Source organism: Telmatherina bonti, assembly GCF_933228915.1.
Source record: "Telmatherina bonti genome assembly, chromosome: 2".
In the NCBI taxonomy this organism is placed as follows: domain Eukaryota; kingdom Metazoa; phylum Chordata; class Actinopteri; order Atheriniformes; family Telmatherinidae; genus Telmatherina; species Telmatherina bonti.
Window position 1 is genome coordinate 15241268 of NC_136620.1, and position 17543 is coordinate 15258810.

The window sequence follows — 17543 nt, forward strand, 5'->3', positions numbered from 1 at the left end:
TAACCAAACTTGTCACTAGCTTTTTACCAACTCTGAAACATCAACAGAATTAAAAATTTTGGTCACCCAGAAAGACCAGGAAAAATATATCCAGACATTTATCTCCAGTTGGCTGAATTATTGCTGCTTTTGGAGCTTTAATTTAATTTACTGAATTTCCCTTTGGGGATTAATAGCGTATTTTTCATTTAACTAGGGCTAAGAGATATGAACACATCACACCTGTTTTAAAATTTTTGCTGTGGTTTCAAGTCAGTCACAGGACATATTTTAAAACCCCACTGATTGTTTACAAATCCCAGAATGGTTTAGGCCCAGGATACATCTGTGATATGTTCAGAAAATATAAATCAAGCAGAGCTCTTTGATCCAAAGACGCAGGTCAACTGGTCCAGACCAGAGTCTAGACTAAACACGGAGATGCAGCATTTTGTTGCTTTTCAGCAAACACATGGGAAAAACTTCCAGTGGAGATTAAATTTGTACCAAATTTAGGCACTTTCAAACGAGCTTGCTTTTAATTATTTTAATTTTATTCATGATTTTATTGTGATTTTTACTATTCGTTGTTGTCGTTTATTGCTCATGCTTTGTAACACCGTCTGCAATGATTTTAATGTGTAAAGCACTTTCAGTTGTCTTATATACAGAAGGTTCTATCCAAAAAACTTTTCAATCAAATACATAACTATGAATTAGCAATTATTTTTTTCATTTGGATAAATGAAATATAATTCAGTTTAATCCAATTCCATTAATTCAAATGAAATGCCCACTTTTCTGGAGAATAATTTAGAGACTGGTGATAAACAACTATGTCATTAATTTAAATTTTACTGAAAAGCTTCTACAGTTTATGTGAAAAATGTGATGTCCATGAAAGAGTTATCTGCATATCACCTGCCTCACTTAAAAGGGTGTTTCCCTACGAGGTTTCCGCCTGTTTCTACAGTACATGTATGTTAGATCTAAACCTCATGACAACCGGAGGGGCGGGGTCAAGGCTTAGGTCTGCGGGGTTAGCTAAAAGTCTCCTAAATAAGCAGAATATGTTAAGATGACGTAATTCTGTGTTCATTTTGAGACTATGTCATTTACGTTTTTCTTAAAACTACCAAAACAAGATAAACTCCGCCTTTTCAGGCCGCGTAGGGTACATACTCTCATTGAATTGTGTTCCAAAGCAACAAGCTCCGCGTCCAATAGGAGGTCGAGGCTTTGCTTGAGCGATGACCTGACAGCCAATAGACTCGCAGCAATAGTTTGAGTGACAGGCATTGCAGGTTTAGTGGGGGAAGGGGTAGTTGAAGTTGACGGAACCGCCATCTTGGAAAGAGTCCTCCGATGATCTACCTTTTCGCGCCTGTCACAATCCGTTATAAACGCTTTATTTTCCCTTTCTGGAATTTCATGTTATGTCAGCATTGTTGTAGTTAAGGCCTTGGGCTAATGGTGGAATAATCTACATGCTCGAGAGTCGCTGTTTGGGGCTGTCAATCGGTAAGTACACTTGCAGCACTGGTGCTGAAGAGACGATTAGCCTTCAGATAGCCGGCTAACGTTAGCTGGCTAGCGAGAAACAAAATTAGCCATCTTATCTTATCATCATATGCTGTTAGGTAATAATGATGCTCCCGGGGATAATTCAAGGGCAACGCTTTCATCGCATCTTAGTGTTATTAAATACAAAGGATGCGTAGCGGGCATTTATTTCCGACTTTTAACCCAGGTAATGTAAGTCGCTCGTACAACCTAACCGGACATACGAACGAACCACGTACTAGTAGCCCGACGCAAAACTTACAAGAAATTTCTCTTCTGACAAATATGATTTGAATTATGGGTAAATACCATATTCACAAAAATAACATATAGATGCCGTGTATAAACTGCTTTTAAAAAAAAAACAAAAAAAAACAACATTTGGAGTATTCCTGTCCTCCGTGAAATATATTAATAATTCTAATCAGACTTGCTAATTTTTGTGATGCTGTAAAATGTTTGGGGTGTAAGTTGTTTTTAGGGTTCTGTTTGTTAATTTTACATAAGGAAAATGCCTTCCCTTGTTTTGTTTTTTTTTTTTTGCTTTTTTTTTTTTTGTAAATGCCTCTGAGAGATGTTGTAATAAAGTGTGTGTGTGTGTGTGTGTGTGTGTGTAGGGGGAGGGGGGTGGGGGAAATAAATAAATAAAACATACTAGTAGCCCGTGTCTGCTACCTGCAGTCACTAACCAGCTGGTCTCAGCCGGTGTCTTCCCTTTTCCTCTGGTGTTCATTAGTCTTCTGGGATAGACTGATGTTGCTGCAGCCAGTTATCCAGTACGCTGTTATGTAAGACAGGTAATAGCTTATTTTACATGGTCACTTTGTAGTTGTCCAAATTTAACTCAATAAATCCAAACCAGCCTTATCAGTCTATTTTTCTGATGTATTAACTTGATATGTCATTTATTGTGATGAGTTACTTGATTAATTAGTAGTTTTTATTAGAGGCTGTAGACACAGTTTTCATCCAGCTGATTTATTTTTTTATTTTATTTTATTTTTTTTAGATCTTTAGGTGTTACATTTTTTTGTACATGGTAAAAAAAAAAATCGTACATGCTCGTAAAAAATCTGTAAGTGAAATGCTGTTTTCACTTGTCGATTCTTGCTGAATAATGCTGCATATCATATATTGGGATATTAATAACCCCGTTTTACCAGGAGAGGCTGTAAGATCGATTTTTATTTGGCTCTCGTGACTGTTGTGGGTTTATTGGAGCATCCCCTCAGACTCTTGTAAATCAGTACAAGTATGTCCTCAGGCTTTGTTGGTTGACCACAGTATTGTATTCCTTTTAGTCTTGTTCATCTCACTTCGTTTAGTGGCTAATTAAATACATTTGGCCACAGTGGATGGTTTGTGTTCATCTATTTCAAAACACAGAACATTTTAGTCAGGAGTCCTATGAATCAGCCAGATGAAGACCGAGTGTTCATGGATACACAAGCCATCTTTTATTATTACTCCGTGTTATTGTTACCTGACAGCCACAGCACAGATTTAGTCTTGGACTGTCCACACTTGAATGTGCAGTGATATTTTGGCCAAACAGTAACCTGACATATTTTTTGCCGTTTGGTGTCAGCTTGCCGATAGGAATAGAAGTATAAATGCACTATGTACTTTAGAGGATCTCTACAAAAGTTACCTAGTTAGGCATGTACACTGGAAATAGATCTATTTGAATAAGTCTGTGTATCTACAACATGACAATGTTTGGTTTCCCTGGTCCAACTCTAGCTGTTCTTCAGTGTTGTCACTGTTGCAAAAGGTTTTTCTTTCTTTCTTTCTTTCTTTCTTCCTTTGAGCATCCACTCTGTCTCCTGTTAAATTAAATAAACACATTTAAAAAAAAAAAGATCCCAGTGGGAAATTGCAAGCTGCTATTAACGTAGTTTGGATTTACGTGTGTCTCTCAAAAAGAATGATCAGAATGGCATCTTTCCAATGAAGTTTGATGATTTTTGCCGATTTAAGTTTCTTGGAATAGATACATGTTGTGTTGGGTAAAGAGGATTACAGCGAAAGACTTTTTCTTTATAGACTGAGATAATCGTATCAGCTTCATTATGAATATTGAGGAGAGTAATTGAAAGTTTGATGGTCTTTCTTCCAACACCCTAGAATAAAATGCCCCTCAGGGTTGTGCTCTGGTGTATAATGTTTACCGACTGGATTTTACTGTTATTACAACAGCTGAGCTGTTATTGCTAAGTTAATAGTGAAATATTTTCTTTTGTCTTTTTTGGTGCAGTAAAACCCAGCAGGACTGCATTGTGCCATATTTGATGATGATTTATGGATTTTTGCACTGTGATCTGCATTGTGAACAAACCAGGTGTTTGACAGACTGTTTACATTACAGTGAATTTGTGAACTGGCTTTGCTGTTGTTCATGCAGTTTTATCTCTGAATTTTTAGCATTAGTGGTGATTACATAAACAAATTTCCTCTCTTGTACTGTTCCTTGTCAAATATAATTTTTATCTTATATAAAGATAATGTATTCTTTTAAAACGTGTCTCCATTTTGCTGTCTCTCATTACAGGTGTGTTCTCTGACCTGCTGTATGTGTGCTTTTTGTCAGTCTGTCCATCGCCACTGTCTGCCGACTGTCCATCTGCCTACCCTGGAATGGGACACAATTCCCAAAGACTATAGCACATCTTTTTTTTAACCTGAGCTCCACTGTCTGGACTCCAGCATATTCACAGGTAAGCAGAAGAGAAGCTCTTACGTGATCCTTTAGTTAATCATTGCCACTCTTTTCCCAACAGTCTGATTTCTAAATAAAGCTTTAGGTTAAATGAGCTAAAACTGAGGATTTCCTGGCCTTGAGACATGTATTAAAGGTGTTCTGATCAGGATTCTTTTGAACCTGGCACATTTACCTCCACCGAGGCAGAAGTCATTATTTTGCTGATGTTGGTTTGTCTGTCTGTTAGCCTGTTTATAAATATAACTCTATGTAATGTACAGATAAAAATTTGAGGAAATGTCAGAGATGGAAAGAGGAGCAAGTGACTACATTTTGGGGGTGACTCGGATCATCAGTTATTGAATTTCTTCAATAACTTCAAGACTGTTAGAGCCATTTGCATCATTTTCATGTCCAATGGTGTCTTTACAGAGTCAGCGATTCTAAATAAGATGTGGTATCTATCCTAATGGTGGAAAAAGACAATGATGTTAGCTTGAAGTTTACATAAGAGTGTTGACATGGGGTTAGTAACTCAGTGAGCTGTCGGGTCTTTGGGTCTTTTTCAGGTGACTGGTCCTATGCCACCATCTGAATGAAACCTGTTAAATGTAAAGGATTTTTTCTAAAGATTATTCTGTGATGAAAATGAGTAACAGGAAACAACAGCATCCTATCACTCTTCTGAACCTCGGCAGCCTGTTCATGGTTAATGCAGACAGTGTAGCGCTTCAGTTGTATAGTTTTTACACTTGCATAATAGTCATGTTTATTAAAAGTAAATCGGAATGAGAAAAACAAACCTTAAAACTCTCCTCGATCACAGGCGATCCCGGTTCCTATCGCTCATATCATCAACAGTTTGCCAGGAACTGTAGTGCTTATTGCTGGAGTAAATTGATGGATAGCTTACTCCTAATCTGACAACTGAGGCCGTCCTGAAAAGATAATGTCTGGATGTTGAGTGTCCTTAAAAGGGTTGAGCCTCTGCATTTATCTTTGCATCAAAGAAAGCTAAAAAGAAGAAAAAACCAGTAAACGGCACTAAAATGGAAAATAACAAAAGAGGTCTGGAATTTAAAGGATTGTGACAGTTTTACCAACACATTAAAACAAAAGGATTACAGGCGGTCTTGGGGGTACGCGGTACTCGACTTGCGTCGTTTCGACTTTACGACGCTCGGTAAATAAATGTACATTTTAAAAAAAAAATAGAGCAAGTTTCAAGTTACAAGGGTCCACATAAACTCCTACGATGCGTGACGCGTAGGCTGATATGACACGGAGGCTGAGATGACGCCTCAGCAGATATTGTAATTCTCTGTGCTGTTTTTAGTTCAGTTTTGTTGTGTAGTGTCAGAAGTCAAACACTGGGACATGAAATGTTTATTACTGGCCTTTAAGTGGACCACAAATGGGAGCAAGAAATCAAACAATCTGAAAAAACTTTAAAATATGTTTTACTCACCGGAATAGTTCCATAATGACATCGAGCACAGTGCCCTTTGGACTGACATCTCTTACCTATTTCTCTGGAAAACGCTGTTGCCTCCGTTTACCTGTATGATTCTGTCTGATTATGGATCTACATCCATCTCTTGCTTTAATGGATTAAAACTCCTCTCAGATCTTTATTGAACTTAAAGAAACACAAGGACTTGCTGTGAGCTCCAGTGAAGTTGTCTGTTTTTTCAGTAAAATGTTGTTGACATTGTTAAGTTGTGCTGACATGGGGTGAATGCATATTTCTCGTTTATGTGACTTATTTTTTACATGCCTTTTTTAAATTCAGCATTAAGGTCTTCTCTCCATTTGAGAATAGTAATAATGAAATAAGGATTGTCACTCCTAGTCAAGCTTTACTTTATTAATACCTGTAAGTAAATTTCATTTGAAGAAATAATAATAATACTGTTTGACACTCCATTGCAAACTACCTTGAATCTCAGACAGGTGCTTGATTGAGTGAAGAAAAAAAAAAAGTGCTCTATATTCCGCCATCCATCCCACGCATCTGCAGGTGATGATCTGCTGTTGATGGAGCATCTATAATTAATCTAGTTAAGATGAAGGTTCACTTCTGCCATGTTACACTGAGGCTTTGTGCACACTACAGGCAAAAGTGATCCAAAGATGATGACTTCTTTTTTTTTTATTCATATGTGACACATATCTGATTTTCTAAACAGCACAAAACAAAGTTTTTACTTTCATATCTTGAGGAGGTTTAAAAAAAAAATCAAAAGCTTGTTCACACAACTCAAAACAAAACCATATTATTCATGAAAGTGGACCAGGGTTGGTTAAAAGCAGAACAAACCTTCACTAGAATGATATGTGGCATCTCAAGAGGTGAATAGGTTGGGGTTCAAACATATTGAAACATTCCAATGTCCAGCATGATTTAAAATGTATGCTGACAGAAGCAGCAAAGGTTTTGTTGAACTTGCGCATGTGTAACAAAACAAAACCAGATATACAGGTCTATATAGACATAGATATTGGAGGATAGGGGAGAAATGTAGGTGTGTTAATCTGATTTTCATGCTCTGATTATGCTGTCTGCACAATCATTTAAATTAGCTGATAATGCCAGAAACCAAGTAATGATAAGATTTTTGGTGTGTATGTAAACAGGCTTATTGTTGTCGTCAGCAGCAGCTCAGTTGTGTTGTGGATACAAAAGAAATTAAGCAAATTGAGGCAAAGAATGACTTCTCTAACCCGTCACGACAAAAAGCTCCTGCTTTTATCAGATGTCAGATTGATGAAGAGCAGGGATTTTAGATATTTCCAGCTGTCTGGATCAGTAGTTTTGAAAGTTATTGGCTAATTGTTTATGAAAGAACTGATGTAAACTTGAGAAATATTGCTGCTGTCTTTTATAAAAGACAAAAGCAATTAAGGTTTGCGCATGTGAAAACATGTCAGATTAGGAAATGTTTGGTTATACATTGGGTAGGGATGCACTGATAAACTTTTTGGAAGTTCCAATTTGACACAGATATCTGAAATGTGAATATCTTCAGATACCGATATTTACCGATACCAAATCAGTTTATGTGAACATTATTGTGACTGGTTATTATTGCCATTATAACTGTGTAATATTTCATCAGGTTGTAATAAAATACGCATCCTTTCTTAAATTACTTCACCAATACATATATAATAACATAACAGATCTAACAATTTCAAAAAGTTTTATTTTGATTTGGCACATTTTACTGAAATACGACTATACATGTGCAATTTTGAACAAAGATCTAGCTTTAGTGTTAGAAAAAATGTCACATTTTAATATTTAAAGCATTTATTTCTTTTCAGACGCATCAGAAGCATGTTATCAAACACATCTGTGCTGGCTTGACTAGCGTGCAAACCTCTTAAGTGTTTTGCATGTAGGACGACTCTGTAATGTAAAATCTCCGTCAATCCACTGTGCAGTTAAGCTGATGACACTGGGCTAACGCTCCTGGTCCAGATATCAGTGATGAAGCGAAGGGCTGAAACGTCTTGTAACAGGCCGTGGATGTGCCTCTTCACAAAGTTGTGTAGATTTGGCAACACGGTGTCAGTAATATGGTGCCGGCTAGGGATCTCGTACCTGGGCTGCAGTACGGTAAGAATGCTTCAAAATCCCTTATTGTCAATCACAGACAATGGCTGGTCATCAAGAGCAATACTGGGTAACTGGTTTTGGTTATTTTCACAGCACGCACGTTGTCGCTCCACGTCTTCTCCTGCTTTTCCAGTTGGTTGCTGCTGTTTCCCGCTGCTGATACCAAACTCCCTGTACTCGGCACTGTGATGATTTCTCAGATGTTTTATTAAATTGCTAGTGTTAAAAGTCATTGCGCTCGTTCCTCCTCTTGACAGCTTTGCTCTACGTAATTTGCAGTTTGCTTTGTTTTTGTCACTATTGGCTACATTAAAATATTTCTGCACAGCGGACTTTCTCCCCCCTTACCCGTTTGAGGAAGGTGCAGTGACGTTTTATCCCAGCATATGTTTATTTCATGGCGTGCTGCCACCCCCCGGTTCGACTGGAGCATGTTTACGCAACCTTGTACCTTAGCTTTTATGATACGGGTATTGGGTGTGGTATTGGAACACTTTTATTATTACCAAGTACGAGTACGCACACACATGGTATTGGGCTAATATTGGTGTTGGTGCATCCCTAACATTAGCTAAGCATGATTAAACAATGCCGCTTACATATAATAAAGTAAATTCATATAAATAAAGAGAATTTAAATAGAAATCATCATAAACCCCAACACAAACCTGAAGATCATTCAGATTGATTATTTCTGTATAGGGAAAAATGAAGTGCTTGGTTTTTGTGGTACGAGCAACGCATCAGAAAATAGGGAGAGGATGAGGAGGACAGACCAAGGGAAAAGGCAGGTAAAAGAAATTGGGTCGATTTGAAGAAAAAAAGGTATTGGAGAAGAAGAAGATAGTATGGGGGGGGGTAAAAAAGAAGAAGGTAGAGGCTGTAAAACCTTCATGTTGCTATTGATCAGAGGAGGAGATCAGTCTAAGTGTTGATGTGATCATTGGTGGATTATTATTTTGATTTTAGTAAAATATTGGACAGGAGAAACTCACCTGGTTGCTTGGTTGCCATGGTGAATGTCTTTGCTGCTGGGACAACATTAAGTGGACATTCTGTTGATGGTGTTGGAGACGGCTGAACAAACTTAATCCTTCATATCCACAGGCTGCATACTTTTAAGCAACCAGATTCCGAAAAAAGAAGACAGACTATTTGTTGATGAAAGACGGTCTGTTTGCTCTCTGGGTGTGTGAGCAATAAGCCAGGAAAACTAAAAATAAATCCATGAACTCTAACGACTTCAATAGTGGCTTCTCTGCTGAGTCAGCGGGAGCAGACAAAGTGGAGATTAACAGCTGACACATTATTTTTTCCAAACCTACATGAAATAATGCTTTGTATATTTTATATTCTGTTGAGCTACATTTTATTTAGGTTAAACTTTCTTCACAACCTTTTTTTTTTTTTTTTTACATTGTAAGGCTAGTGTAAACAAAATTCACATTATCCAAACTTCTTTGAAACAATTTATTTTAATTAGATGCATCAGGAAACTTTTTCACCAATATTTCCATCATATAAGCTATGCAGATTTATTGTTCTGTTGCTCTGAGCAGACTGCGGTTGTGGTGTCAGCTGATTATCAAGTGGAACAAACTGGTTGCCAGTCAATTTAAAAAAAAAACACAACAACAATATTAATAGTGCTGAAAAAAGTAAGTTGTTGAATTTGTTTACTGACTGTGATAAAATATAAAAGGATCTTTGTTGGCTTTGTGTTGATGTGTTTTTCTCTCGTTTCCTTTAGAAACATCATGTTTTGGAAATTTGACCTCCATACCACATCCCACATCGACACACTCCTAGAGAAGGAGGATGTGACGCTCATAGAGGTGATGGATGAGGACGATGTCCTGCAAGAATGCAAGGCTCAGAACCACAAGCTGGTTGACTTCCTGCTGCGGCCACAATGCATGGAGGACCTGGTCACCTTCATCACTCAGGAACCCAGTGAAGATGTTGAGGAGAAGGTTAAATACAAGTAAGAGGAAAATTGACATGGGATATATAGATCCCAGCATCATAAACAGAAACCCATTTACAACCAGGTAGACCAAGTCTGCAAAAACTTATACTTGAAGTCAAGGCTTGTCCCTGTGCTTCCGCAGGTATCCCAACATATCGTGTGAACTGCTTACATCTGATGTGAGCCAGATTAACGAAAGACTGGGAGAAGATGAAAAGCTGCTTATGAAACTGTATGGTTTTCTTAAGAATGAACCACCTCTTAACCCGCTTCTCGCCAGCTTCTTCTCCAAAGTCCTGTCAATTCTGATAGGACGCAAGCCAGAGCAGGTAAGTTTGGATATTATTAACCCTTTAAACTACGCTACCTTGCCAGGGTTCCACTAACTGTAGTGTATGACTTTGGAGAGATTTTCCAGTCATAAATTCCTGGATGTTCACAATCCAGCCAGCAAAATGCAGTATTTATTCAGCGATGATAGGTAAATCCACGATGAGTAAAATAATTTAAAAAAATATCTCTACTCTGTTGAGAGACCTCCATTTTAACCTGGAACTTCTGATGAAGCCAGTTTCAGTCAACCTTTCTGTAAATCAGATGCTACTTGCAAGAAAAGCCAGGAAACTATTTTGACAAAAGGTGGCACTAATAAAAGCTGAGTTGGTTTTGTATGGATCATTTCTTGTGTTTGTTTCACTGCCAATTTTCTTTTCCCTGAAAGCATAAACTTCAGAAAATAATATGCAGATGAGAAAAGGCTTAGTCACTGTTCATTTGTGTGTTATGTCTATAAAGTACTTTCAAATCACAAGCTCCATTTTGTTGTTTTCATTGGTTTACATGGTGGTCTGCATTGATACATATATTTGTCACCATTTCATGAACATAAGCTAGGCATAAAAGGTTGATTACACATATAATTTAACTTCATTATTCATATATTTAACTGTTAAAATTCCTAGCCATCTATCTAGCCAGCTATCTATTTAGCTATCCATCTGTCCAGCTATCTGTGGATGGCTTGGAGTTTTAAATGTTTAACGTGATGAAGGGACTGAAATCTACTGAGTGTCAGACCTGTAGGAGTTTCTGTTGGATTGATTATTTCTGTGTGTCAATAGATAGTGAATTTTCTGAGGAAGAGGGAGGACTTTGTTGATCTGATGATCAAACACATCGGAACATCTGCCATCATGGATCTGCTGCTCAGGATGCTGACCTGCATCGAACCACAGCAGCTGCGACAGGACGTTCTTAATGTGAGTACAAAACATGTCTCAGCTGGATCACCGTTTTTTTTTTTTTTTAAGAAAGATTTTGTGAACACATCCTTTAAAAATCATTAAAGCAAACTTTCTCAGCTGCTGAGTAACTATTAATGACATTAAAAACAATGGGCGTTGGAACTGAGCGAAACATGAGACGAAACACACATTGCATCTTGGAGATGAACTACTAAATTGGATCAGACTCTTACTGGGATAATTTAATCGTCACGAAGCTGGTTTGCTTCTCACTGGGCTTTATCACCATGGCAACAGATGATGGAAATCTGACTCTGTGGAGCCGGTTGCTGTTTGGTTTTGAGATCAGAGGTGGACGCAGGTGAAAGTTTCATCTCGTTGAGGTCTTTGAGATGATATGGGGACAAAAATCAATCATTATTTCAAACACTTTATTTGTCCTTAAAGGGCAATTTGAAAGCAGAGCAGTAACATCAAACACCAAACAACAAAAACATGCAAAAAAAGTGTTTTCACATCAGTACACAAGGCATTTTCTGAAAGGCTGCTGTTGACAAGTGTTCTGAACTTAGGTGTTACTTGCAGTCATGTAAAGGAAATAGACTTTCTGTTCAGAAATGAAGGATCGGTTTGAAGCTGAAGCAAGGAGGGTTAGAATGAGTTATAAAAGCTCAAACTGTGCAGTCAGTTGTCTGCAGTAGATCAGCTGTTTTACTGCAGCAGAAGGGTAAAATGAAGCCTTTCTGTGATGGTAAACTGCAGATGTTTAGCGCCAACAGAAACCACTCAGATTAAATTATATTGCATGAAGATATTTGTATAGGTACTTCAATACTAAAATGTACGAACAGTTATATAACTGTTCTCAGAGCTGGTCTGCAGCTGAGTTTGTCCCATTAGGATTAAATTCACCATGGATGTCTCATCATACAAGCATTTTAGATACTCAGTAGTTTCTTTCTTCCTGATTAATTATAGATCTGTTTCTCTGTTTGCATCACATGCTGCATAAACTTTGTGACATTTCATTCATCATTCATATATTATGTTAACATTAATTATCTTTGCTTCACCCAGTGAAATTCCCCCATTTTATATTTGTTTGTGTTTATAAATGAAAGTTTATGTCCTTGCATACCCTTTATGTTGTGTCTTCTTCCAGTGGCTGAATGAGGAGAAGGTTATTCAGAGGTTGGTGGACATGGTGCAGTCTTCACAAGATGAAGATGTGAGTTTCAGTACATGTAGACATACTTTTCCTGACACACTTGTTTTCAAAAAGTCACCTTCCTTAATTGATTTATAAAAGAAATAACTAAATGTAGCCCTTCAGGTGTTTTATACAGCTCTTTTGAAAATGCTTTGACTCTGGATTGTTGTGATGTTGTTATTTGTCTGTCACACAGAGACACTCCAACGCCTCTCAGTCCCTGTGTGAGATCATCAGACTGAGCAGAGACCAGATGTTTCAGGTTCAAGGCTGCTCAGAACCGGACCCCCTTCTGGCCACACTTGAAAAGTATGAATATGTGTATCTAAAAGATTTTCATTCACATTGTTTTATTCAGATCATGTAGTCAGTTTGGTCCTTTGACTGGACCCTGCCTTTCTATCAGGTAATGCAGTGTTAAACTAAAGACATCAACGTCACACCTCAACTAAGTTCATGGGCTCTCCAGGTCAGGTGGCATGTTGTCAATATTTTAAGTGTAAGCAGTTTAAGCTTCAGGTGAGGTAGAATTGATGCAGATGATATGCAGCAGTATGCAGACAAACAAGAATTTGAATGAAAACATAAAATCACTTTTTCCTCTTGTTAGAAATGTTAAGTTCACCACAGGTTCTTAGTAATTCATCATTCAGGCATCAGTTTTCTGAGTATTCCTCTGTTCCTTTCACACCTCCAGCTCATCTCAGTCCAACATGTATCAGTAGTTAAAGAACTTAAGGTGATGGGAAGCTTTCCTGCTGTGATCTGATGTCCTTTTCTCATCTCTTTGTGATGTTAAGGCTTCAACATAAAAATAATCTGTCAACTTGTTTTCTGTGGAGGCAGCAGCTGATCCCTGCTTTTTTAATGGTAGGGTGGGGTGACATCATGAGATATTAAATTTAATCAATTTAGTTTTACAGGAAATATAAGATTAGAGACAGTATTATGTATCATGATAGAAAGTTTGTGTTGTGTTGGGGTGTATTTATACCAGGACAGTCTGGGGACTTGGTTCAATGTGGGGTATTAAGAAAAATTTCACACAGATATTTACCGTAGCGGATCAAACAACCTGAACATCATCACAGTTATGACTGCTCATTAGGTGGCACTGTTCCCCCAAATTGGCCGGAACTGAAAACAATGGAGCAATAATAAATTTTAGCAGACTTGTTTCTGTTTTTACTTTGGTGCCCAAGCTAAATTTTTACCAAAATAATTAAAGTGTGATTCGCAGGAGAGGCAGCAAAATAGCTGACATGCTACACTACGATGCGTTTTACGTCACCTTCTGTCTTTGGTTCACTGGATGGTCCGTTTGCTTTCACACTGCAAGCGGACCTCACCAGGATAGACTTGCAAGGAAACCAAAACCCCCAGTTTTCAAATGGACCAAAGTTCATTTATGCACCAGAGTTGGTGATTGTGCTCGCTACTCCCGATGAACCATACTATCCATGGAAGGGGACCAGTGTTTTCTTAAAGTGGACCAAACCATGCCATTGTTAATGCACCCTGATACTAAAAGGGCCTGTGAGTTGCACGTTTTTCCTTCCCTCACTGTAGCACAATTTTGCGGTTCTATTTCTTTCCCCCAAACCGAAGTTCAACCCAGTTCTTCCTCACCTCTCATTCTATTAGCGGCGACACAAGGACATTCACGGGAGGCAAGTTGCTGCAGAGAAGTTGGATAGTTGGTTATTTCAAGATCGTTCGGATTCAGAATTTCAGATTAGCAGCAGAGAAAGAGAGGGAGGAATGATGCATTATTACTAAAGCAGCATCTTACCATATCACTGAGGAAAATGCCCTCATCTCAGTTGTAGAACCCGACGGCATTACACTGGTGATGGGAAGCCAACTCCTACACCAGGGGTGGGCAACTCCGGTCCTTGAGGGCCGCAGTCCTACGCATGTTGGGAGTTTCCCTGCTGCAACTCAGCTGCTGCAAATCAGCGGGTAATTAGCAGACTGCTGCAGTTGGATGTCAAGTTCTGCAGAAGTCCGCTTATCAAGTCTGATGTGAGTCAGCTGAGTTGCAGTGGGAAACTCCCAAAACTTGTAGGTAGGGGTGGGAAAATTTAATTGAAAATTTGGATTTTTTTACTTCACAAATTTAAAATAATTTTTATTGTTTTTATTGATCTTTTTACTTTTCTTCTTGGGCATCACAGCAGCAGATTGATGATCTAGCTACTGTGTTGTTTTTTCCTCACTAAAATCAAGAAAGTAGACGAGCAAAATTAGTTTTAAACATTTATTTTGTTATTAATCTACAAAATTCAGCAATACTGAAGAATTGTGAGAATCGCAATTTAAATAAAATCGGCTCCCAAAAAATCGGAATCGAATTGGGACAAAAGTGTATTGTCACAGCCCTACTTGTAGAACTGTGGCCCTTGAGGACCGGAGTTACCCACCCCGTCTTACACAATTTTTTTAGTATCACCATTTTTGCCTAATTCAGCAATTCTGAATAATTTGCATGTTGTTGAGCACATTTTTATTTCTCATTTATTTAGTGTTTTGAAAAATAGTTTTTATGATCAATAACAAAATACAGTTAGGATTTAATGTTTAACCAAACCTTTAAATATAATACATTTAACATCATAATAATTTTAATTCAACATCAGTGAACTTTCCTCATTCAGTTACTTCTCTTAGTCAGCTTGTTTACAATAGGCATATGACCATTTTCTTACAGCTGCTAAACTCTTAACACCGAAAAAATATTGTTGAGTCTAAATTACTTTGCAAGTAGATCACCAAGACAGGAGGGAGAGCATCGCTGCTCAGCTGGCGAAGGTGTCTTTGCTCTCTTTATGCTATTCCTTTTAAAAGGGAAAATATATATACACACACACAGAGAGAGAGATATAAGATAAGATAAGATAAGAAATATGAACATTGCCAACACAGAGGACCAGTGATAGTCTTGACATTATCTAGAGTGATCTGCATAGTATATTATTTAGCCCAAAAAAAAGTTTGATATGATTTATGATCCATATCACCCAGCCGTATTTTGTAATAACCATTTAACACATCTGATCAGAGAAAGAAAAGCAAAGTTCATCTTGCTGAAACGCTGCACGGTGGAACAGTGGTTAGCACTGTGGCCTCACAGCAAGAAGGTCACTGGTTCGATCCTTGGCTGGGGAGGGGTTTGATCAGTGGCCTTTCTGTGTGGAGTTTGCATGTTCTCCTCGTGTATGCATGGGTTCTCTCCGGGTACTCCGGCTTCCTCCCACCATCCAAAGACATGCATGTTAGGTTAATTGGTTATTCTAAATTGCCCCTAGGAATGAGTGTGAGCGTGAGTGGTTGTTCGTCTGTCTGTGTGGCCCTGCGATGGACTGGCGAGCTGTCCAGGGTGTACCCTGCCTGTCACCCTGGGATAGGCTCCAGCTTCCCCGCGACCCTGAATTGGAATAAGCGGTTTAGAAAATGAATGAATGAATGAATGAATGCTGAAACGCATCCGACCATGGGCAGAGTAGGAAAGGAAGAAGAAATTAATCCAGCCAATCAAATGTTAAAATTGGTTATTGATGGAAAAAAAATTGTTTATTTATTAGCTGAAATGTTTTATTTGACTTTCATTTGAAAACTGTAATGCTTGTTTCTGTCTCTCGATGAGGGTTTAAAAATGGTGGAATACATGTTGTCACTGGGCTAACATGCATTTAGACTCCAACTCCATCTTATTACTCTGAATTTGATGTTGATCAGTAAGCAAACATTTTATTGTTTAATGGATTAGTTACTCTGCAATTGTTTAGGGGGCATATAAAGTTATTTCTTTTTCTTGATTTCCATCTTCCTTTTCCTCAGGCAGGAGACGGTGGAGCAGCTGCTTTCCAACATCTTTGAGAATGAAAAGAATGAATCTGCGATTGTGAGCGTCATCCAGATCCTGCTCACCTTGTTTGAGACAAGGCGGCCCGCGTATGTTGTTATGTATTTATTGTTGGCTATATATCGGATTATTTCTGAATGTAAACATCTAATTCATTTTTAGGAATCAGTCATAAATTTTGTATCTAAAATTTTGGGGTTTGACATGAACAAATGAGTTGGAAAGACTTTTTTTTTATTTTTTTTTTTACACCTGCTTCATGGCTATGTAGACGCAGTTGAGACGATTTGTTACTGCAGCGTTTTCTGAGCTGGTCAGTAACATCAAGACTGTTTTATAGATTTGAGGGCCATATGGAGTGTCCCCCTGGGATGTCCCACCCTTCATTCTCAGTCAACCACAGTATCCTTGAGGCTGTGAAACCCCGTCTCAAAGACTTTCACCAGCTGCTGCTTGAACCTCCAAAGGTAAAACCAGTGGGTTTAAATTAAATCTGCATCTATTTGATATTTCAAGTTGTCAGTCAGTTTTCTAAGTGATTAACTGTCTTTGTTTTCTATCATTAGAAGAATGTGATGAAGACAACATGGGGGGTGCTGGACCCACCAGTGGGCAACACCAGGCTCAATGTGGTCAGACTAGTTGCCAGTCTGTTGCAGTGCAACACTCACAGCATCAACACAGAACTCATAAACCTCAACACACTGGGAGTCATACTAGTGAGTACTGTCCTTCATCTTGTCTGCTGTTTGTTGTTGGTAGAAGCAACTTATGTTTTTAATCACATGCTTAAAACTCTGCTTAAAGCTCTGGCTCCCCAAAGAATTATCACATATGTTATTAAATTTCTCAGTTACAGGTGTGTGTAACAGGGAGCAGTAAATGGTGATGGGTGACTTTCCAGGCATTTATATCGTGTCCAGGAGGTTTAAAATCCAACTGTGATATGTAGTGTTTTATTTACAAACTATATGGTAAATCCACTATAAGTGATCCATGATGGAACCAATATTTATCACATTTTGATGAGGAAAAAAAGACTTCTGTCTCTGATTTAACATCCAAAATTAGACAGAAAAACTTGTTGGGTCACACCGCTATGGTTATAGAGACATCAAGTTTGAGGACATAAAGAAATTCATACAGACTTTAGTTAGTCAAAGGACAGCTCAGGTGTTTTCAGGAAAGTTTGGTTTTGGTGTGAAGTTGAAGGCCCCATCAGTTTATAGAAAAACTAATCCTCATCCATCATTGCCAAATAACAACTAGTCTGTTTTTACTCTTAAGTTTCACATGTGTTGCTTTGATTCAGGCCTAATGAACGGGATGTACATCTCAACTACCTTAAAATCAGCTGAATTAAAGTTTGGTTTACTTGCAAGAGCTCATG

At 38.1% G+C, this 17543-nt stretch overlaps 1 protein-coding gene across 3 annotated transcripts in view; it reads left to right on the plus strand.

The window, feature by feature from the left end:
- The first annotated feature begins 1322 nt into the window (after positions 1-1322).
- The window catches only part of ppp6r3 (protein phosphatase 6, regulatory subunit 3), a 40739-nt gene continuing 24518 nt past the window's right edge, over positions 1323-17543 (plus strand). For 2 of the 3 annotated variants that reach the window (XM_079255223.1, XM_079255225.1), the window contains exons 1-10: positions 1323-1500; positions 4094-4259; positions 9616-9849; positions 9977-10163; positions 10956-11093; positions 12241-12306; positions 12485-12597; positions 16129-16242; positions 16494-16620; positions 16720-16872. In XM_079255223.1, coding sequence (XP_079111349.1) covers positions 9623-9849; positions 9977-10163; positions 10956-11093; positions 12241-12306; positions 12485-12597; positions 16129-16242; positions 16494-16620; positions 16720-16872 — 1125 coding nt within the window. In that variant the 5' untranslated portion in view covers positions 1323-1500; positions 4094-4259; positions 9616-9622. The remainder of the gene's footprint in view (positions 1501-4093; positions 4260-9615; positions 9850-9976; positions 10164-10955; positions 11094-12240; positions 12307-12484; positions 12598-16128; positions 16243-16493; positions 16621-16719; positions 16873-17543) is intronic. The other variant, XM_079255224.1, reaches the window with a different exon arrangement.